The sequence below is a fragment of the Ambystoma mexicanum genome, chromosome 7q, assembly GCF_040938575.1.
Source record: "Ambystoma mexicanum isolate Mex_15411 chromosome 7q, UKY_AmexF1_1, whole genome shotgun sequence".
NCBI lineage: Eukaryota > Metazoa > Chordata > Amphibia > Caudata > Ambystomatidae > Ambystoma > Ambystoma mexicanum.
Genome location: NC_090941.1, coordinates 745,047,572 through 745,071,837, shown reverse-complemented (window position 1 = coordinate 745,071,837; position 24,266 = coordinate 745,047,572). Strand labels below are relative to the sequence as shown.

The window sequence follows — 24,266 nt, the reverse complement described above, 5'->3', positions numbered from 1 at the left end:
TTATTTATTTTTTGTTTCTGTTTTTATTCAGAGGCTGATGTGTTTGTCTCCCCTTTGTGACAGGTTTGCAGGAAGCTCAGTACCGTTTGCCATCCGAGATACAGAAGCAGACTATAGGCTTGGCGCTACAAGGAAAAGATATCCTGGGAGCTGCAAAAACTGGATCTGGCAAAACACTTGCCTTTCTTATCCCTGTAAGATATGCGTTTTAACCCAATGGCAGTTTTTCATTAATCTGCTTCACTGTTTACACTTTACACACTAATTATATCTCCTACTTCCCATCTTTACTTTACAACTGCATGCTAAGATTTCTGCACTTTTTGTCTTTTCATGAGCAGATCCGGCTGCTTCGGTTTAATAAAGCAGGGAAGATTAACACCATATCCTAAGTCAATCTGTAAATATAACACCCCTCTTTATCAAAACCTATTGGATAAACAACTGTGATTTATAGTGATGGGATGCAGGATGAACACATTTACTAGCAACAAACACTTAATTAACTGAGCTATCTCCATCCTTTTCTATATACTGTATATAATGTAACTGCCTAAATGTTCAAAAACACATAGAGATAAGTGTTTTTCACAGTTTACAGGTGTCCCACATAAGACCTAAAACACAGGTAAGCAAACGGCGATGTTACACTCATGTATGCAGAAAATATATACAGAGAACTACTGGTCCATGCACAATAATTCTGCAGATGCATGGAAAGTTCCAATGTGGACATTGTTTTGTTTCTTCATGTAGTAGACAAAGCATTCGCTCCTTGAGGATTAATGTAGGTGATGGCTCCCTGCATTTAAGCAGGCATCATTTTGAGAAGGAGAACAGGACCAAAAATACTTGTCAGAGCAAAGTGGTTCATTTCAATGGTGTTTTCACTGAACAAGAAATCGCTGGTATCTCATAGGGATGAGAACAACAGTGGTAGTAGCTGGTACCCCTCGCGACTGTTACTCCCACTCTACCCCAAACCTCTGCTGTTATAGTTCTTCCTCAAACATTCAAAAACAATCCTGACTCTTTACCAGCCCAGTCAATCTTTATCATCCAATTTCCCAAATTCCCTCAATGTTGCATTGCTTATGTCTTCTTTCCTCTTGATAGTCTCTCAACCATGCCCAATAGCCTGGACACATTTCAGTTCCAGTCCCCATCTGAACCTATCCAGTTGTTCTCACTCTCTCAATCCACTATGCAAAAGCCTTGCCACCTTTCTCTCCACCATCTCTCCCCTCCCTCAGACTCGGTGATAATGCCATCTGACTTTCTTGCCACTATTATGCCCTTTGTTTAAAGTTGGGTTAGAATTCCGGTTCAGGGATCCCTTTTTATGAACTTTAGTAGGCCCAAAACCTTTTTGATTTACAAACTTTTTTTGTCTGTCAGAGAGACTTTACAGTGCACTCCCTGCTTCTGCAAGTAACCCCCTTTTTGGTGTACTGCCCTTAGTTGCTCATATAGCTACCTGGGCAGGTGTGTTCCCGGGGCACCTCTTTTTGTACTGGGGTGTGTTTTCTTACCCCAAAGTATATTGAGGTGTAGGCTGGTTCCAGCTATTTTTTATTTTTATTTTTTAGCTATAGGATTACCTTTGGGCTTCACTACTCAGTAGCCATTTCTAGCCACTTACCCACAAACAGGATCAACATATCTACCAAAGCCCCCCCTCGTTGCCCTTGTGTGACCATGTGTGTGAGCTCCCTCTAGAGAGGTTTTGTACAATGCCTCCAATAATGTTTCATTCCCCAGAGCTCTTAGTGCAGACCCTGCAAGATGAACCGGCAGTGCAACTGAACTAGAACTTGACTTAAAAATTGGCCTACACACCTGGCAGTCAATACAGGCTGGGTCTGGGGCAGGGAGGGGGGGGGCTACTTCTCATCACATATTAAGATGTCTGGTTAACCCAAGGCATATTTGACATACTGAAATTTCTGAGTACGGTTTGAAGTTCTCTTTCATAAAACCCTCACAAATGTGCTCTTCATGCCATACATTTTAGAAGGAGGAAATTATTATTATACTCTCAAAAGCATGCATGTATTTACTCATGTGTTCACTGATGCCCATTTAACGGTTTTTAGGTGTGGTCTGAATTAAATGACACATCATTCTACTTTGCCTTTGCACTGACATGTAGCATTGGAAGGCTCAAAAACCACTTCTTGATTTTTATATTGAAAATGAAAAAATGTATTTTAGTTATTGGAATATCTAGTGTGCGATATAGAATCAATGTTACATACACCAATTCTCTCCTTACCTTAACATCTGTTAAAGATGGCAAACCACTTGCTTAGTACAAACCTTGTAATTGTTAAAATGTGTGTCAATGTACGCTAGGGAAGCATTACAAATGTTCCACCAATTAGGCTTCTATAATTCACCCATATGTAGTTAAAGAAAGAGATGTATACTCTTTAACAATGCTGTGACCCTAAATCGATTGTTGATTCCACACTCTTATCAGATACAAACATGTTATACAGTATCAGTCTATAGTAGTTCTTCATTTCTTGATTTATTGACAATATCCAAAACAGCCGACACGTGTTTCGACCTTTGACCCAATCCTCCTTAGTTTGGTTTAACTGTGAATTCACATTGGATTGAACTAATTATAAAAATAGTTCTTTTGATTTCAAGAAGTCTTTATGGGAAAGATTCTTTCACTGTCTCCATTAATTAATGCAATGGTCTAAATACCCGAAGAATATGGTGACGGTCAAGGAATCATTCTCACGAAGACTTTTTGGAATCAAAAGAACTATTTTTATAATTAGTGCAATCCAATGTGAGCCAAACTACGGAGGATTGGTTCAAGGACCATTTGAGGAAGAATAGACCGATATGAGAATAGTTGAATTTGGACTCTGATGTGGTGAACACAGATAATCTGTTGCAACTATAGAGAATCCATCCTGATGAAGTGTCGAGAATTAAACAACACCAGGGATTTTCAAATTGGAAGATTTCGCCTTGAGGACGAACCAAAGGTCGAAACACGTGTCGGCTGTTTTGGATATTGTCAATAAATCAAGAAATACTATAGACTGTGATACTGTATACTGTTTTTGTATCTAATAGTTTGTGGGATAAACAATCTACTTAGGGTCACAGCGCTGTTAAACAGCATACATCTCTTTCTTTAGCTGTTTATATTGGGAGGACAGGGGGACCTTCGTATGCCGCTACTGCTGCATATGATCATAATTTGAGTTTAGGTGACTAGCGCATCCTGTTTCTGTTACACCCCATAGTATTTGTAATTTCGCCCATACGTATTTTGGCTTGTGGCCTTACACTAAAAACCATCTGCTTCTAGAAAAACCATTTCTTAAAAAAACACTTTCAACAACCTTCATGTATTGAAACCTGTTTACCAATGAATGGTTTTTGGATTATAAGCAGGCCTACATAACTGTTCCCGACTGCCCTCAAATTTGTTGCTGGTCTTTGTCTGCAGGATCATGGGGCTTCATCGGAAGCCCTTTACGAAGGCCTCTGCCTCCGCCCTCCCAAAAGCAACATCTTTTCATAGGGGCTTCTGGTCCTCCATTGCAACCATCCATCTTGGGACCATTGATCATCAAGCCTGGGCCCTGATATCTTCTGGTAGGAGTTCCAAAAACACCCCAGACAGATGGTTGCCACTAGTCTTCTAACCCACAGGTAATACTTGCTTGAGGACTTCAGAAAAACCTCCTGACCTTTACCCCCCCACCCCCATTTTCTTAGTTATATTTCGGTTATTCTCGTCCCTCTATTCTGTTTTCTTTCTAACTACCCTACAGCCCTATATATATGAAGCTGCTAGTATCCGATTAGTCTGCCCGGTATCCATTACACATCACGTTTCCGCTGTTTCTTGAACCCCCCAATACGAACTCTACAATGTTTCCCAAACCCCTTTGTTTTCTACCATTATCTGTAGCTCCTGCCATCTCATCTGCTTACTCTGTAAGGTATTTGCCACCTCCAACCTAAATTCAATGCTTTAGTTGACCTCCTCTATTTGTTACCTTGCTCTCCACTTATCTCCAAGTTTCTCTCTCCCACATATGCCTGCCAATGGCTTCCATTTTCTGGTTAAAGTTTAACTACATCCATATTTAACTACATCCACAAGCTTTCTCATTCCTATCTTGCATTCCCCTAGTCCCATGTATAGGCACCCTCCCTACTGATCGCAAAGACCCCACATGGCCCAACCACCCCATTCTGCTTCCTCACATTTCTGTTCCCCTCACTGTCCATAAAACCTAAAGATCACTACCACCATCCATTCATTTCTCCACTCAGGCTCACACCTTGGCCTCCATTTTAAAGCACAACTGTATATACTAAGTCTTCTTGGTCACTACATTGTGATTTGTTGTGGTGAAAGCACTCCATTTAAATTGGATAAAAAGGCATACACAAAATAGAATTCTGTTCTCCGATCTTCAGGAAACGCATATTGCGAACTGCATCTATTGTATACTCAAGGCAGCCCAACTGTGACAGTATTTCAACCAGTTTTATCAATCAAATTGTTTCATATTGTTCTTTAAAATCCTAAACCTACTTTCTGAAATGTTCTTTATCTTACCTAACGTACTGTGGTGAACGAGAAGGAGGGTTCGGACAGCCAGAGGTCATTCTCACAATGTTCTATTATAATAAAAGAATCAAAATGCATAACTAGCCCCATTTCCAAGAAAACCTAGCAAGGTTTGCCCCTACATTACCTAGCAATTTTTGCACAAGAAAACCTAGCGGTGTCTGCATTACAAAGCCTAGTCTCTGAACTCAGCAATGCCTGCACGTCTAAGCCTGGCTACGTCTCCGCACCCACTACCAGCAAATACCGGTCCACACGACCCATGAACCTCCTCGGCCATGACTTCCACCTGGCCTTGATCAATGCCCGTTTCCTCCCAGCCCATGCCGTAGACATTCACAACCTCCTAACTAGCCACAACCTTGATGCGCTAGCCGTTACAGAAACTTGGCTACACGCAGCCTCCGGTATTCTGCCTCCTCGCTTGTTACACTATTTATCAGAGTGACCGACTGAATTGCAGAGGAGACGGAGTTGCCCTTGTCGCTAAAAACAGTTTGCCTATTAGACTACTAACCACTTCCCTAAATAATAAATGACATACTCTCAAATAGGCCACATCCGCCTCCAACACCCTCAACATTCACCTGGTCTGTCGCCCACCAGGCCCCATCCGCACGTTGGAAGAGGACCTCCTCCTCATCTTGAGTAACAATTTCGAACCCTCCCCGCAAGTGCTCCTTTTAGGTGACCTCAGCCTAGGCCTCAACGACCCCCAAGATCTACCAGCCACATCCTTAGCCAATGCCCTCTCCTCATTGGCTTTAACCAGCGTATCCTTCAACCCACCCATAAAAAAAGGACACGCCCTCGTTTGGCTAGCCGACACTTAATGCCATGTCACAATCCTTGCCAACTCCCCCTGTCCTTGGTCAGACCATCACGTTGTCAACTTCTCCGCCCACTCACCCAAACCTACAAGCAGCCCAAGTCCACCCTCCCTGGCCCGTTGCTCTCGCAAAGAGAGCCTTGCCCCATTCCTTACCAGTCTTAATCCTGACCTTCTGAATACTTCTGACCCTGAACATCTAGCAACACACTATGCCACCACCTTGGCCAATGCTATTGCCCAATTCGCCCTTCTAGTGCAAATAAAAAATCCAAACAAGCCCTTCATCACAACTCGTGGTACACCCAAGAGCTCTCAATGCTCAGAACAGAAAAAAGACTTGCAGAGTTTCACTGGAAAAATATTCCTTCCGACACCCCCAAACTCACTTTCTCTCGCCTCAGTGTGAAATACAAGAATGCTATCATATAAGCAAAAGCATCCTCACTCAACACAGATTCATCAGCGCAAATTCTGACTCAAAAGAGTTATTCGCCATCCTCAAAGAGCTTGAATCACCCACCTCTCAAACATAATTAGACTCTGCCTGGTGCGACAGTATACAGCAGGCCTTATTATAAAAAAATCAACCTGCTAAAAGAGAAAATGCCAGCTAAAATACCCACCATCTCGCACCATCACCTGCCCACCCAAACACACATCTCTAACAAACCAGGTGTCCCGATCTTCAGCTTCCATTAAATCTCACCACAAGAAACCCTTCACATCCTTCAAGGCCTCAAACCCTCCAGATGTAAAGGGGATGCATGCCCAGCCCCACTAATCAAGGACTGTGCTGACATCCTAGCACCCTTCCTCACGGCTTTTATCAACGCCTCCTTCAACACAGGTGTAGTAGCCCCCCCTGCCTTAAAGAAGCCTGGGTCCTCTTCCCCCACTCCCCCTATTAAAAAACGTACCCTCTACCCCTCAGCTGCAAATAACTACCGGTCCAATACTACCATGCCCTTCCTTCTCAAAATCCTAGATAGAGCAGCTTACCTACAAATTCAACACCACCTAGAAACCCACCAAATCCTTGGTATGCGACAGTCAGGCATCCGCCCTGGCCACGGTACTAAGTCAGCACTGCTGGCTGAAAAACCAAATTGATGAAATTCGAAACCAAGGAAAGCTTGCCCTGCTTCTCCTTCTAGACTTGTCTGCTGCCTTCAGTCTGCTTGTCCACAAGATACTATGTGAGCACCTCACCTCCTGGGCATCCTTCTCTAAAGAAGCTGCATCCTGGGTTGCCTCCTTTCTCGAAGGTAGGGTAATGAAAGTCTTTGCTGAACATGCCAACACCCCACCTTTCTCCATTAGCTGTGGAGTCCCTCAAGACTCCTGTGTCTCGCCGACACTTTACAGCATATTCACCAAGCCCCTCTTCGACCACCTCGACTCGCTCGGCATAGCCTATACCAACTATGTTGTTGACATGCAAATTCTTCTCCCACTCACCGGCTCTTACTTCAAAGACGCAGCCTCCTGCACGGTATCCTATGCCACCATCCAAGCCTGGACGGCAACCCACTGCCTATGTCTCAACAATGAAAGAACAGAACTTATCATTGCTGGGCTTCCCTCAGCACTAAAAAACTTTGACCCACAATACGAAGTCTTCAACATAGATGACTCAGTGATCCCAGTCTCCCCCTCTGTTAAAAACTGGGAGTCCATCTAGATGCCACTCTCTCCCTAAATTGACAAGTCAATGCTATTTCCTCTGCCGCTGCCTACTCAACAAAACTGCTCAGCGCAGTCAGACCCTACCTCACAGGTGTCAACTATGGGCTTGTGCACGCTATATAAATGAAAAATGTATTAAATAAGAGGGAAGTAGCCTACCTATCAAAGCAAAAAGGCAGTGTTTAAAGGGCCAAATTAAAGAAGGCCTCAGTTTGCTCTACCCTTTCTAATGGGGCCTTTTTATCTCGGCAAAGGATGTTGTCTCGAGAGGAGTGATAGTCTGGCATGAGACCTAAAGGTCTCCCTTTAATAGAGAGGCTAAGTAACATACCTTCAGGACCTCATCCCACTGAAACTAGGGCGCTAATCCTTCAAAGTTGGTAAAGAAAGCACCAAGGTCCTCTCCTTCATGAGGCTGTAGAACCACATAAGGAAACTCTGACTTTGTTCCACCCCCCAGTCTGTCAAGACTCTTCTGATGGCATTGTTCAGCCCATGTCTGGTTGTCAATTAGCCCTTCTGATAGGGTATCGAGGGATGGCACATTAGCTCGGGATTTGGGATGTCGTGTGGAGAATTTCTTTTTTATCCCCCGAAAGAGGGGTTTCAAGATCTTCTTCCCCTTTGAAATCGGCTGGAGAGATCGGTAGGTCTAGGTTTCTCCAGTTTTAGTTCTAATATTCTGTCCTAGTGAGAGTTTTATGCCTAAGAGTCCTTTCAATGAAAGGTGGTCAGTTAGACTGGCCATAAGCTAGGGATGAGGGTCGGACTATGTGTTTGGCCACTGGCATCCCACTCTGACACCATATGTGATCAACTAGAACAGGCACTCTTGACTACCAGAGGTCATTCTCACAATGTTCTATTCAAATAAAATAATCAAGATGCCTAACTAGCCCTATTTCTAAGAGGGAAGTTCACTTCCTAACAAAACACAAACTAAGGGAAGTCTTTAAAGTCCAAATTAAGGTACTCTGGTCTGAATCTTATCCAATATTCTTGCTGTGGCCTCTGCTTGGCCCAGTTTACATTTGGTTCGTTCTTGAATTTAAAAGTTCCTTTTCTACAGTAGGATAGTCTTTTTGTTCAAATGAAATGTTTCACTTCCCCTTATTATCAAAGAAAATTCTTCTGTGGTATACAGTTCCATTCCTTCAGTATGTCTTGTACATAAATTACAAAATAAAAACTTAATTCGAAGTGTTGGGGTTCTCCCCCAAACTCTTGTGGTTCTCAGACAGATTATCCTTTGTTAGCACAAGTTGCTCCAGCACGGATTCCTCTCCACCCTGTCTCCTCTAAAAGCTCTATATCTTTTGTTGTTTTCTAAGCATTAATTCAAGTGTTCATATCTCTTTCTCAATCCGTCTTTCACAGGGTAGTTGCACACATTTGAGTTTCTCAGGCTCCTGTAACCTTGAAAGTTTCCATAGTTGTTACTCACAATATTTGTATTGTTTTCGAGGGGGTTTACCCCAAAATAACGTAAATATAATGCCGAATACGCTTTTATTGCGCATTCGGCATGATACAAAATGTTGAATCCCAAAATGCCAAACTAGGTGAGCAGGGGCTGCGGGGGAGTCCCCTGCTTCCCTAGTTCGACATTATGGGGTTGGGGAGAGTTGCAGGGGTGTCCCCTGCATACAATAAAGGGAAAGCGGGGGACAAACAAACATAATACGAAATGCCTGAGTCACAAAATGCAAAGCGGGCTTCGCAATTTTGTAACTTGAGCATTTCATAATCAGTATTGTAGCGTAGATCTGTTTTCGGTCCCCCTTTCAATGGGTATTTGCGCACTCTGGTTTCTCAGGCTCCCATAGCCTTGGTAGCTTCTACTGTGGTTACTCACAATGTTGGTATTGTTTTTGATCCCTCTTTCATATGGTATTTGAAGTCTTTGGTTTCTCAGGGTCCTGTAACCTAGATGGCTTTTACTGTTAGTCACAATGTTCGTATTGTTTTCGGTCTACCTTTATACGGTATTTGCACTCTCGGGTTTCTCAGTGTGAGGTACCAGAAGTAAGAGTCGGACGCACCATGATTATAGTTTGGGCTATAAACTTGTATTAGTTCTTGAAGGTTGGATAAATGCTCAACTATACCTACGTCTAAGAGGGGTTTCCCTGCCTCAAAGAAACGAATGACTCTGTCAGGATGTCAAATAAAATAAAAAGGAAGCCACTGTCATGTCCAAAACCTATTGCTTACCCTAACACTCTTAACTTAACCTAAAGTGTAAATGAGATGATCTTTTTAGCATAATTATAGTTCAGATGTGCCTCTGGTTCTCTTTGAACCCTCTCAATGTTCCAAGTGATTATCTATTTCTAGCCAAGCCCTTAAGGAAAGGGTTCCCCTCCCGTGGGTGGTTCCTATCTCAGTCTTTGATGCAAATCATGTTTGAAAGGATGCTTCTCCCCTCTTAGCTTTTTCCTTCAGATTCTCAGGTTTTTAACAAGGATTCATATGGGTGCAGGTCCTAGACTCTGTGTGGCAACACAACGATTTGGTGTATTTTCCAACTAAGTGGGAGTGTTTATCCTTATTATTGTTGTGGCCTGTAGGGTTTTGGACCCTTTAGTATTTCTTCCTCATTTGGGTCTGGGTCCCCGATTCGCAATAATATCCCTTGATCATTTGGTCCACCTCCCTGCCAAATGCACCACCTTTGCTTTTTATTCCTATAATTCCCAGGGTCCCACACCGTATTGTCCTTTACTTTGATTTGGCTCTCTAGCTCCTCCCGGACCTCCAGCACCCCATGAGCCACCCGCGTACCTGTCCATCTGGTCCACGTCTACCAACTGGTGTTGCTTGTTTCTTTCGGCAGCCCTGCCAATCACTCCTTTTTGCTCTGGCTCTCGTCGGCAACAACGTTCTCTCCCTCGGCGGGAGCTCCGTCAGCAACATGTTGCCTCCCTGGCTGCGGTCTCTGTGGTGTGCAGCTCCCGAGACCCCTGGACACCCGGAGGGATTTCCAGACAGCGCGACGGGTAGTCTCTTCTCCTTGGACTGCAGTTTTGCTTCTGTTCTGCTCCGTGCATGGCGTCCCAGTTTGCCCGGTTGGCGTCTCTGCTGCTCCGTCCTCGCAAGATGGATCAGCTGTCCTGTATTTTAACTCCTGCGCAGGTCTATGATGCTGTTTCAGGCAAATCGCATACCGCGGAAGACTAGACCGTTCACTCTGGTTCAGAGGCGTGATCATCATCCCTCCAATCATCATCTTCGTCATACTACATGGTTTCGGATGTAATAAGTCAATGTCAGTATTGATTAGCTCTTTACTCTGCATAAATTAACTAGTTGGATTGGTTTCCCAAAATAACATATGCGTCCTATCAGGGCAGTGGAGGGAAATTTAACTGCAATAGGGATTGGAGGACTTTCAGCGGGGTTATACCTAGTCTCTTGAAGATGATCGTCCCTAGTCCCGTAAAGAGCTTCCCTTCCCAAGTGGTCCTCCCGCTGTGCACCACCCCAGGGGGATTATTGTACTGTGGAAGCAGCGCTATGGCTCCCTGGGGAAAGGTCTCCCCCTAGAGAAGATGGGACGACATCCACAGATCTGTCACACAGGCTCCTGTAACCTTGATATCCTCTATGGCCTTTACTCACAATACTCGTATTGATTTCAGTCGCCCTTTCATAGGTTATTTGCACACTCTGGTTTCTCAGGCTCCCTTCACCTTGATGGTTTTAAATCTGTTAATCACAATGTCAGTACCTTGTAATGCTATGCTCTGTCGGGTTTCTCAGGCTCCTGTAACCTCGTCGGTTTTCCCAGTGGCTATCTTTCTCCATAGCTATGGTGCGATGTCTGCAGAGCTTTGAGACTTGGCTCCCTCAAGCCCTCAAGCCATCTGGTCTCTGCGTCTGTTAGCGGCTTCCCGGCCCACCACTGCTCATTCCAAGCCACCAGATAAGACACAGGGATTACCGTCTGCTCCTTCTCTGACCTCGCTCCTTCGGTTGGGTATAATGCCAACCCTCAGGCGTTTGGCTCGCTGCTTGGTCATCCTCCTTGTTGCCACAGGCTCTGCAACGCTGCGTGGCTCTGTGCCTCCCCAGGACGTGAACAATGCGGAGGTTTGCCTTTGCGTAGCTGTTACCTCCTCTTCGTAGAAGTTTTCTCTCCTATATATGTCACAAGAATAAACAGAACAGTGTCCTTTTTCGCTGTCCATGGCGTTCATTGTGTGTTCAGCATTGCATGTAGCCAATACATGATAAGGAGGATTGTTGTGAATGGTATTCGTTGCAGGAGTTATTAAAGGCTATTCCTCATCCATATATGCAGACAATGTGGTTTGGAATGGGAGTTCCGCTCTGGAATGGGATTCCTTGTCCCCGGGAAGAGGGTCCCTCCCAGTGAGGTTCCAGTTGCCCAGACCTTAGGGAGCGTCTTGATGAGCGTGCCTACCTTCCTAGCCTCAAAAGGGGGTGACTCGCCTCTGGGGAGAAGGGATGAATTGTCCACATTCGTCACAGATTAACAAGGAGGGTCCTGGGAGTCTCTCTGCCAGACATTAGTCCTGGTTACGAGAGACTTACCCAGAGTCTTTAGCTCACTATCTTTCACAGAGAAGAAATATCCCAAACATATCAGTCTTTGTCCTGCCCTGGGGCAGTCCAGCACCGAAATGCTAGGCAATTCTCCTCTGAACAAGAGTACCAACAGAAACCCCAGACACGTGTTTCAGTCTGGTTGGACCCTATCAGTAGGGTGGATCTGTGCCTCTCTAAGAATAGTGAGCAAGGGGTCCACGTCTGGATTCCCCTAGTAACTTAGGGTGAGACCCAAAGTTACTTAAATATGCAAATTAACAAGGGGGGTCCTGGGAGTCTCTCTGCCAGACATTAGTCCTGGTTATGAGAGACTTACCCAGAGTCTTTAGCTCACTATCTTTCACAGAGAAGAACAGTACTTAAGTTCTGTGATGAATGAGCAATGATTCCCCCAGAAAACCTGGCCTGAGACCCTTCTCATGTGGCCAGGGGAAGGCAGACTCTTCCTGATGCCGACCCTGGGGGTGGTTTTATGCGGGAGGATCACATAGGGCTGGAGGGGAACAGGTCCAGAAGAATGGGAAGCCCCTTATTACATTTTCCCCGAAACCTGAAAAACCAACGTTATTCCTGGGGACTTCAAGTCCCCTTATTCCCTAAGTGCAAGGACAAGGAAGAGGGTTGAAGAGGAACTGTGCAGGAGTGGTCAGTTAATGTAAATGAACCCACACCTGAAGGAGGCTGGTAAGCTTAAAAGGCCCCCTCAGGTGCAGGTAATGGGCTGGAAGGAGAAATCGGGAGGAGAGCAGTGTGAGCAGAAGCAGCCATGCAGGTCTGTAGGTCTGTGTCTCCCGATGTCCCAGGTGCAGAGGTTGTGCAGCGGGATGCGTGTTGTGGGACGGCTGTCCCTGTGCATGCTTTCTGCGGAGATTGTGTAGTGGAAGGTGAAAGCAGCAAGGGAGGTTTTCCCTTTGGAGAGGTTGCTGGTGTCTGGCGTGCTCTCAGGAGCCAGGAGGGCTACTCCAACAAGTGGTGCGGGCGAAGGTGGAACCAGCGAAGGTGTTTGCAGAGTCGATGGAAGCGACTGCAGCAGAGGACCTATGACTGCGGAGTGGATCGGAGGCAATGTATTCCCGCGGGGTCTGTCCACAGTGGGAAAGTGACTCTGGTACACTCAGATGCCGCTCGTGTGATGTAGGCAGACAATTCACCCGCGTGTGAATAAAAGAGGTGATGAAGTTAATTTTGAATAGCAAAATATTACAAAGCAGCTAAAGTGGCCTATTGCGAAATCAATTGACTGTAAAATTGGGCATGTGAGTTTATGGCAAATCCACCAACCCGGGGAGGCGATTTTATTAAAAGCTAATGCCTACGACTATTACCCAAATCAGGAAAGTTTACACCCTGAGCAATATAAGTCTAACAGACATTACCAAAGACAAAAGGGGAGTAATAGAAGACCTCAGGGTTGTGAAGTCGGTTATTCATGTATGCAGAACTATATAACAACTGCTAATATAAACACACATTGCCAAAGCCAAAAAGGAAACCAAGCAAATCTGGATTGCTGTCGATATATGGTTTCTGGAAAATGGGGGAACGAGAGGCAAAGAGGCTGCCCTTCTGAAAGAAGCTGTTCAGAGGGAGAGGAGCATAATTGGCAGAGGAATCTTGAAGAGCATAAAAGTAAATCTTGTTTCCCTGAAAGGTTGATGAAATGTTAATGCTGCTAACAAAAGAGCATTGAGAAGTTGTTAAAAAGTTGTTCAAGTTGTTGTTACCACTGAAGCACAGGTTGTTGATAAAGAGCTATTCGGGAAGGCGAGTAAACCTGGATGGTGCACCTTTGAAGCAGTAGGCCTGCCATGAGAGGAGACCAGGTAGCAGTTGATAAAGTGCTGAACTGTGGTGCTGATAAACACTGCTATCATTTTATAGTGCTGAGGGAAGAATTATATAAACCTGTTGTGGAAAGTTACATTTCTTGAAGGCATTCAGTTGTGGCAAGAATCATCCTGAAGAAAGACAGTTTGTGTTGCCTTAGGAAAAGATTAGCTTGCAGCGCACTTGTACTTGTGCAGCTGTCATCAATTATGGCACTGAAGAAAGAATGTATAATCCTACTGTGGAGGAGTTACATTTCTTCAAGGCGGTTATTTGTGGCAACAATCATCCTGACAAAGACTCTTTGTTGCCTTGTGGAGAAAATTATCCTGTGATACATTTTGTCTGCGAAGGAGAAAAAGAACATTTTGTTTTGGAGTATTGGAACTTTCTATTGTCCAGTGGAGTTACGAAAGATTGTGCTAGAACTTTATCAACCCGGATGTTCTTACTTTCTTTTGTACAGTGGAACAAGGACCCTGGTGGAATCTGGGAAAGGGGAATTCAGCCAGAGTATAAGCCAGGACTGTGAACATATTACAGGTTCAATTATGATATGTTGAATTGCCATGTATTTCCTTATTACTTTGTTGAAAGTTTAAGTTTGAGGGACAGCTATCCTTTATTTGAGTGTTTCCGTTAGTTACTTTAGGCAAGGAAATCATTGTTGGGGTAGGGACAGTGAGGTGTTCATCCAACCTTTTTGATTTAATAAAACAGCACATTTGCAAAACTCTTTACAAAGTCGTCCGCCTCACATTTCTGATCCTTCACAGTTCCTTTGAGTAAACCCAGTGTTGTCTACCAACTGTTGGGTGTGTTTGTTCTTTCTCCACTCTTTAATGTTCATAAAGTCTTTTTCTATTTTATTTCATTTATTTGGAATGTTGTGCTTCTGCACCAGTGTCTTGTCTGATTAGAAATAGGATCCATCTGTGCTAACTCAAATAATGGAACATCCACCTCTTATTTTCTGTTTGTGTTCACACCTTGTCACAGTTTGCTTCAAGAACATAGAAATCTCGAAGATGGCTCCAGGGCTTCTATTTGTGGATTAGTCGGGGAACTCTCGCCCCCTCCCCTTTTCTCTTATCTAGAGTGAACTGTTCCTCCCTAACCCAGGAGTCCTTCAATCACAGGATTGTCACTAGAGGTTGGTAACCCATACTATCTAAGATGCTGACTGTCTGGTGGTGATGGCCTAAAGGCAAACGCCTTCTCTCTCTCTAAACGGTTCCAAAGAATAATGTCGGCACAAAAATCTCGCCATGCAAAAATATCGCCAAAAAATGGCCATTTTTTGTGGCGACATTATTGCATGGAACATGCGGGGGACACCCCCGCAACACCCAAACTTTCTTTATTTTTTATTGTAAATTATTATATTTTTTTTTTTGCCCCTGTCCCATATATATGGTCACCCAAATAATATCGCCACAACATTTTCCCGGCGATATTATTTACGGCGACGATATATATGGCGATATTATTTCCTGATACCCTCTAAACTCCCTCTGGGAACAATATAGGTGGCCCAGTTTTCCTCAATGTGATAAAACGTCATCAGTGGTGCCTTTAAACACTCCGACCCCAGTTGGTCCTTTCCTTCCATGTCCTGGTGTCCCTCTATAACTCTCCCTTTTCTCCTCCTCCTCTCCTTGCTGCTACTCCACCCGTCATCTCTTCTCTCTCCCTCACACTTATACTTCTTTCCCTGTGATTTTACTTTTGGTAATACCTACCATCTGCCTCCAATTTTACTCTCTACTACTATCCTCCCCAAATTACTACTACTTCCCCTCTCCACACTGCTACTACTTCCCCTCTCCACACTACTACTACTACTACTACTACTACTACTACTACTGCTACTCCACCCAGCATGCAATCACATGAAGAAGGGGCAGGGACTGGGGCTCCCAACTCCTACACCCCGTCTCTGGAGCAGCGCTGGCTTCAGGGAATCCCAGTGGTAGACCTCCGACCTCAGGGTGAGAAGGGCTCCCCATCCTCTTTTGACAGGGTCAGGTCTTTTACCATTTCATAACCTCTCATACTCCCCTCATTGTTTTTCCATGCTATGCTTTAGCTGAAATAACAATATATAGGTTTTCAGGTATCAGACATACATGGGGGGGGGGGAAAGGTACCATGTAGTTGCTTTTTATTGAGTGTTTGCGCACACAGAGTAAAGATAAAGGCATTTGAAGGCCATACATGAGGCATGCTTGTTTTGCCAAGGTAAATGATACCAGTCTGAGGCAGAATAAACTGATCACTTGTAGAATATTCTGACCCTTCCAGGTATGTAAGTGTTTCTTTCTTGGCGTTAGACTGTAGATCAAAGTTAGTGTCATAACATGCATTAGGAATGCAAAAATGTACCCAGAGTGATTTGGCCATTTGCCAAGTGAATCTTGCAATGGGCATTCTTCGTAAGGCCTAAAAAAGTTATCCAAAACATCAGCGGCTGAGCTGACTTCAATGAGTTGATTGTGGCGGGTATGTTTTTGTTCATTGTACAGTTGAAGATGGTAGTTGATGCCATAAATTACAATAGATACATGTTTCTCCAGCATGGGGTCTGGCATGGAGTCACATGCTCATGAATATTCCCCGTCAGGCTGGGAATCCTCGGTAAAGAAAAAATCAGTATCAGTTTCGTTTCTGATCTGTCTTCCTTGATAGTAATCAATCACTGGTCTCTGGGTCATACTGTCCCCAGCCAATGACTGCCCTCTCCCTAAGCCCCGCCCCTGGCAGCCATCCTCAGATTTTGACCGCACGTTCAAGTGTTGGGAGTCCTCGTGCTTAGCAATCGAGCTTTTATTGCGTTTTTTCGCTTTTCAAAGAGTTTTATCACATTTTTCGGTTTAATCGAGCCTCAAGCTCCACCGTTTCTACTTCCGATCAACGGGGACCCGTTTTGGATTTATCTACGCCCCTCAAGGGTGATGTTTTCGTCATGTTATGCTTCTTGGAGGATTCCAGAAGTTTCTGATGCCTACCTCGCGGACGAGAAGAACATGGCCCCGGAGAAGGGAAGCTCGACTCCTGGCAAACTGTTCAGAATCTGCCCTGGATGCAACCTACAAAATGTGTCCAAGGAGGACGAGCATTCGAAATGCCTTTACTGCCTCCACGAGGACAAAAACGCATGTGGAGAAGGACTGTGCGTTTTGCATGAACATGTCGGATCGGACTATGAGGGATCGTCGGACCCGTCTCTCCAACTGGCTGGAGGGCAGGAACGAAGCAGGTGAGAAGAAGTAGTCTGAGCGGTCTTCTAAGTCCTGTGAGGGCACCCCGGTGACGGGTGCCCAACAGAAGGCAAAGCACTGTGAGTCCGCGGGCACCGGGAGCGCCGATTGGTCGGGCTCCTTGGCTGCCAGGCAGGGCGCACCTTCACCGATGCCATCAACCGCGAGCCAACGCTCTGGCTCGGGGAATAGAAAACCAGAGAACCCGGCTAAGCTTCTGGAGAGGCCCCGATCGATCTCGAAGGAACAGGCCGAAGGGGAGCGAGGCGGTGACCCTCCCCCCCCTAAGGTCAAGGCCTCGAGCGCACCCAAGGTGGTGAAGGCCTTGATCCCGGCCAAGGCCTCGATTGAAGGAGTCGCTGCAGCCCTGGTGAATCCTGTGGAGGCTATCCCAGTGGAGGCAACCTCAGGGCCCAGAGTTTCCCTGCCTCCGCACAGGGAATCCTCTAGACCCCTGTGAAGACCCCAGTGGAAAAAGAGGGGGGGGGGCGGTGGCCATTACGGACACAACCTCCGAGGAGGAACTGACCGAAAATTTGGAAGAGGCCCGGTCCCACGGGAGGGATCCCGACGAGGGGGACGACGAGAGCGAGGGTGGCGATGACGCGGTTCCCGTGGAGGAGGAACAGACGTCGCTCCCGGCACGCCTGTCACAGCCCGAGCCACAAGATAACTCGCTGGCCATTTTGACGGCAATCCAAACCTTATGGACGGAGATGAGGACGAAACTGCCCCTACCCCCGATGGACGACCCTGCTGAACCGGGTCCGTCGGGAAGCCCTCCAAACAAGAGGAGGAGAATTCATCCGGCTCCCCCTCAGCCCTCAAAGCCTTCTCAGCCTTTGTCGCCTTCCTCGGTCCCGAGGGATGACACGGGAACAGACACGACCACGACGGGGACGGATGACGGCGGGACTGACCTCCCGTCTCCGATTCCTTGGGTGTCTCCACCCGACGAAATTTGCTCCTTCCACGCCATGATTGCCAGGGCGTCCGAGCTTTTTCAGCTCTGCCCCGAAGAAAAGAAGGAAGGCTTCCTCTACCAACGGCACGTGGCCAAGAGGAAGACGGTCCTCGCGGTGCCGTTGCTGGATGACATCTGGGATGAGGGTCTTGCTCTCCTGAAGAACACGTCCATGACCCCTGCCAAAAGGGACCGGTACGAGAAGAAGTACCAGGTCCCCGACAGCGCCCCTTTGTGCCTTAGAGCACAACTGACCCCGGTTTGTGCCTTAGAGCATAACTGACCCCGGACTTGGACGTCTCAGCAGCGGCCAAGAAGAAAGCAGGAGGGCTTTGGCTTCAGCTTCAACTTCCCCACCGGACGGCGAGGGAAAGAAACTAGATGCCATGGGACGACGAGTCATCTCGTCGGCGGCGACGACAATTAAGGCAGCCAAAGCCCTAGCGATTGTGGCCCTCTACGACAGGGAGTTGTGGTACAAGATCGCCCCCCTGTTGGACTTCCTCCCGGACGACAAGAGGGCAGAGGCCCTGGCGATCCTACAGGAGGGTGAGGTGGCGTCGGACCACGCCATAACTGGCCACGGACATTGTCGACACCGATTTCCGCCAGTTGGGCAACAGCGTTTGACTTAGACGGTGGGGGTGGCTCAAGGCGATGGATTTCCACCAAGACATGCAAGCCAAGGTTTTGGACATGCCCTTCGACGGGAACAATCTGTTCGGAAAGACAGTGGATGAGTCACTGCAGGCCATCAAGACCGACATGGAGACGGCTCGGGCCTTGGGAGTTCTGCAGCAACGGCGGCTGCCCTTTCGGAACTCCGGAGGCAAGCAAGGTGCCTCCAAAGATTCGGCGGCGGCTCCTCAACATACCGTCGGGCAGCCCGCTCCTCGTCGCAAGAAGCTTACAGGAGATGAGGCAAGTCAGGCGGATCTCGCCGTCGTCAACAGGGAGGCCAAGGCGGTAAGGCCGCCTCCAAGCAAGACTGAACCGAAGCACCCCGTTGGGAGGCCGGCTGACTAGGTTTGTCAGCGTGTGGGAGTCCATCTCCACCGACCGTTGGGTGCTGGATGCCCTGGCCGAAGGGCACACTCTGGAATTTCTAAAGAAGTGCCCCAAATTCCTCCCGAGGCCAGGAAGGAAAACCATGTCACTCAACTGCTGTTAGAGGTATGGGCGATGCTCAGAAAGGAGCCATCAAGCTCGTCCCAAAGAGGCTCCGGGGGCTCCGGAGTATACTCAAGATACTTCCTAGTAAGAAAGAAGACAGGAGGTTGGCGTCCCATCCTGGACTTGCGTTGGCTAAACAAATACATCAAGGCACAGAAGTTCCAGATGGTCACCCTCCAGCACGTGCTGGGCCAGCTGGAGAAAGGCGACTTCGTATCGTCGTTGGATTTGGAGGATGCATACTTTCACATCCACATCCTTAAAGGACACCGAAGGTTTCTCAGGTTTGTAGTCCAAGGGCGGCACTACCAGTTCAAGGCCCTCCCATTCGGATTAAAGTCGGCGCCCAGGGTATTCACCAAGTGCCTAGCTCCAGTGGCGGTGCGGCTGCGCCTGCAGGGGATCCACGTCTACCCCTAACTGGACGATTGGCTCATCCGAGCAGGAACAAGGGAGCTCGCCGTCGAACACACAGCAAAGACCGTCTGGCTGCTCATGGACCTGGGATTCTCCATCAACTTCCCCAAATTCCACATGGTTCGGTCGCAGGTCGCATTGTTTCTGGGAGCCAAGCTCGACACAGTGGCACTACTGGCCTCGCCGTCGGAGGAAAGGATGAAGGCCATCCTGGGCAAGGTGCAGCGTCTGCTGGCCACGGAAGTGGCCAGAGTGAGGTCCATCAAGTCCCTTCCCAGGATGATGTCCTCTTGCATCAATCTGGTGCGCCTGTGCAGGCTTCGTATGCATCCTCTGCAGGAGTTCCTCGATGCCCCTTGGATGCAAGCGACGGGCAGCTTCGAGGACAAGATCTCGCTCAACGATGTATTCCGCCAAGCAATTCGATGGTGGGGCACCCGCGCGCATCTCGCAGCGGCACAGACTTTCAGACCCCAGCATACCAGGTAACAGTGACGACGGATCCCTCCCCGGAGGGGTGGGGAGCGCACACCGGAGATCTTCACGCAAGAGGCCTGTGGCTCCCAGAGGAGAGGCCGCTACACATCAACATACTGGAGCTCCGAGCAGTGTTCTGGGCCCTCAAGTCATTCTTCCCATCCCTCAAGGGCAAGGTGGTGAGGATCTTCACTGACAACACCACCTCGATGTTCTACATCCGGAAGTGGGGAGGAACCAGATCCCCAGCCTGTCCAAGAAAGCCCAGGATCTGTGGCACTGGGCGTTGCCAGGGGATGTTTCTGGTACCTTTTCATCTAGCAGGGATAAAAAACACCATCGCTGACTCACTCAGCATGGAGCTGCGCTTGTGCCACGAGTGGGAACTACGCCAGGATCAAGTGTATCAAATCTTCCGGCGATGAGGCAAACCCCAAATCGACCTGTTCGCGACGGCGACAAACTCCAAGTGCCAGATGTTCGCCAGCAGGTTCCCCCAGCCGAGGAGCATGGGCGATGCTTTCTCGTTCCCCTGGGACGGCCTGTTCCTGTATGCGTTCCCTCCATTGCCGTTGCTGCTCAGGCTCATCCACCAACTCAAGAGGTCCCGGTGCAGGATGATCCTCGTCGCACTGGCGTGGCCGAGACAGATATGGTTCCCGGACCTTCTGGACTTGTCAGCGTCCCCACCAGTCAAACTGTCGACGGACGCAGATCTTCTCTCCAGAGAAGGAGGCGCCATTCTTCATCACAACATGGAGTCGCTGAAGTTGCAGGCCTGGCTCCTGCAGCACTAGAGTTTGGAGGGTACGATATCCCGGCTGACTGCAGAGAGGTTCTTGCAAAGGCCAGGGCGTCCTCGACTCTCAAGTGCTACGGACACAAGTGGAAGAGGTTCTCTGTTTGTGCCGTGCACAGAAGATCAACCCTCTACGGATTACAGCCCCTCAAGTGCTATACTTGCTGTCGCTGGCAAAAGCTGGACTAGCTCATGCTTCCATCAAGATACATCTTGCAGCGATTTCCCGATACACCAGAACTGCAGGACGGTTGTCCCTGTGGTCTCATCGCCTGGTGAAGGAGTTTATGAAAGGACTGTTTCGATCGTTCCTGCCGGTGAAGGTTCCAGCCCTGGCGTGGGAGCTCAACGTGGTGCTGACCAGGCTCATGGGCCCACCATTCGAGTCCTTGCATTCGGCTCAGTTGAAGTTCTTGTCGTGGAAGACAGCGTTCCTTGTGGCCATCACCTCTGAACGACGCGTGGGAGAGATTCAGGCCCTATCCTGCAAGCCTCCATACTTGACTTTCCACGAGACGAGGGTAGTGCTGAGTACGCACCCCTCCTTCATGCCCAAGGTGCCTTCGGACTTCCATCTCAAGGAGCCCTTGGCGTTACCAGTTTTTTTTTTTTTCCCGTCGCCTTTGTCGCCGGCCGAGAGAACTTTGCACTCGCTGGATGTATCTAGAGCGCTGAAGTTCTACGTGGACCGAACAAAGAGTTTTCAGAAGACATCACAGCTGTTTGTGAGCTTTGGACCTGTGAACCAAGGGAAGGCTCTCTGGAAGGCTTCCATTTCCAGATGGCTCTCCGGCTGCATCATGCGCTGTCATCGGTTGGCAAATCGACCATTGCCTGGCCGTCCGAGAGCCCATTCGACCAGAGCGATCGCTGCTACCACAGCGTTCTTGTCTGGTGTGCCCCTACTGGACATCTGCAGGGCTGCTACATGGAGGTCGACGCACACCTTCACGAGATTCTACTGCGTCGACCGGGATTCCAGGGAGGAGTCCAGAGTCGGCCAGGCAGTGCTGCACAACCTGTTCGCTTAAGGTGAGCCTGGTGAGGAGGTAAGAGATGCTTAATGTTGAGTTTTATGTAATGCTTAATGTTGAGCCTTGCCACCTCCCGTGGTTGTGCATGTGTGTACTGCTATGTATTCTTATATTCGTGAGCATGTGAATCCATGCCAGACCCCATGCTGGAGAAGGAACAAGTTACTTACCTGTAACTGTTGTTCTCCAGCATGAGTCTGGCGTGGTTTCACATGCAAACCCTCCCTCCTTCCTCTCTGTGGCTCTTCACTTGGTCATACTGCCACTTTACGTGCTACCAAATCTGAGGATGGCTGCCAGGGGCGGGGCTTAGGGAGAGGGCAGTCATTGGCTGGGGACAGTATGACCCAGAGACCAGTGATTGGTTACTACTAAGAAAGACAGATCAGAAACAAAACTGATACTGATTTTTTTCTTTACTGAGGATTCCCAGCCTGACGACGGGGAATATTCATGAGCATGTGAATCCATGCCAGACCCATGCTGGAGAACAACAGTTACAGGTAAGTAACTTTTTCCATCTACATTTAATTAGGTTTCCCAGCAAAATGGTTCATTTCTGTTGAATAAAAGCTGTCTGGATGACTGACCGGATTCCATCTCTTGGCACAAATCTCTTATTCGTCCAGGCTTTAAAATGGAGGCAGGATTTCACCGAAATCATGTACTGTTGTCTCTCCATCGGAAGCTTCTTTCAGATTACCAAAGATTGTCTGCCTGTGTGCCAAGTCTTCAGTGTGGTTTTTGTGAAGGATTAGGCACTATGCAAAAGATGATCAATCTAGATTCAATAACTGCCAAACATATTTCTACAAAGAAATTCTGTCTATCTGATCTTCATGGACCTGAGATCACCTTTCGATATAGTTAATCAGTAGAAGATTGGTTTTATTAGCAATCTTGTGGCCATGTCATTCTTATCGATCAATGCTCATACACCTCATTTAGTTAAGTACTAGCTGCTGAGATTGTGAATCATCCTCTTGTCCTTCCAAGGCTGATGAATTAAGTAGCGTTCAGTTCGGTAATCATAGTACAGTAAATGACAGTTGTTACTAAGTGACAAAAACTGTGGTAACAATTTATTAGTAAGATTATATTGTTGGACAGGCTGCTGATGCTTTTAGAAATTGAATACTAGGTCTCTTGTCCCTGAACGTTGTCCATTGCTTTTTCATGTTTCTGATGTGAGTTTTTAGGTTACTAGCTGGGGTACCCAGCGTTGCTAGTGTCCTGATCGAGTGGTGTCTCATGTGCCCTGGAGGATGTTGCTCTTGTCCTCATGTCAGCAAGTCTTGCTTCAGTTTTCTCTGGCATCTCATTCGCCCTGGAGAAAGTTGCTCTTGTGTCCTGATTGGCAAGTCATGCTGCTGTTGGTTGTTGTGTTTCAGAAGCTCTTGATATTGATTTTCGCTTTGCATCAGATGAGCGCTTTTCCAAGTGATGTTCGTTTTTTGTGCGGCATGTTTCAGCCAAATTTGAGAAAATGTCCAAGAAATATTGATTGATTGTGCTATTTTCTTGTGAATTAACTTAAATAAACTGTACCCTTGCCTTCTCCATCATGGGGTCTGGCATGGATTCACATGCTCCTGAATATTCGCTGTCATCAGGAATAAACAGTTTCACTTTAGTTTTATAAACTGTCTTTCTCCTATAAACCAATCACTGAGCTCTGGGTGATACTGCCCCCAGCCAATTACTGCCCTCTCCCTAAGCCCCTCTGCCAGCCATCTTCGGATGTTTAGCGCACGTTGGGAGTCCTCGTGTTTCGCTCTTTGCGCTTTGTGTTTTTTGTGCTTTTTTGGTAGGAAAACCTTTTTGTTCAATCGAACCTGTGTGCTCCATCGTCTATTCATCTGATTAACGGGGCATCTGTTTTTCGGCATCTTTCATCGCCCCTCAAGGGCAAAATCGTCAAGTGTTTTCTTCTGGGTAGTTTCCAGAAGACCACCGGGCCTACACCACGCCGGACCATGTCGGAGGAGGACGACGGGGGATTCCCTCTTCAAGCTCTGCACCAGCTGCGGTTTGCGAAATGTTTTCACGGACAAGCATTCTCAATGCCTGTATTGATTCTGAATGCCTGTATTGTCTACACCCGACTCACAAGGAAGAGGATTGCGAGATCTACTGTGGCTTCTCCAAGCGCACGATGAAGGATCGACACGTCCGGCTAGGGATGTGGCTCAAAGCCAAGGCCTCTACCCCATGTGGTCCACAGGGGCATGCCTCATCCGGATCTAGCCAGCCAGAGCTGGCTTCTAAGTCCTTGATGGCACCCCATCTGTGGGGGCCCAAGACGAGGCCAAGCACTGCAAGTCCGCTTCCGTCGGGGTCGGCACGCAAGCGGTTCCGGCGGCGTTCTGGGCCCGTTCATCGTCCCCATCCGCCTCAATCTCCAGCCCTTCGTCAAAGAGAAAGTCAGCTACCTCAGGGAAGCTGTGGGAGAAACCGGAGAAGGCCAAGCAGTACAAGGTGTCCGACCTGCCCGTGAAGGCCCAGGTGATCCAAGCTAAATCGTTGTCCTCTATTAAGTGTGTGGTGGCCTCCCTTTCGAAGGCAAAAGGTGCTGATCCGGCCCAGGGTACCCCTGCGGCGACCATGGTG

The 24,266-nt window shown here is 47.5% G+C and overlaps 1 protein-coding gene across 1 annotated transcript in view; it reads left to right on the top strand.

Annotated features, from left to right (window-relative positions):
- DDX10 (DEAD-box helicase 10) overlaps window positions 1–24,266 on the top strand; it is a 1,554,249-nt gene that overhangs the window by 48,398 nt on the left and 1,481,585 nt on the right. The window contains exon 3 of the mRNA XM_069640199.1: window positions 64–194. Within this exon, the coding sequence (XP_069496300.1) occupies window positions 64–194 (131 nt within the window). The remainder of the gene's footprint in view (window positions 1–63; window positions 195–24,266) is intronic.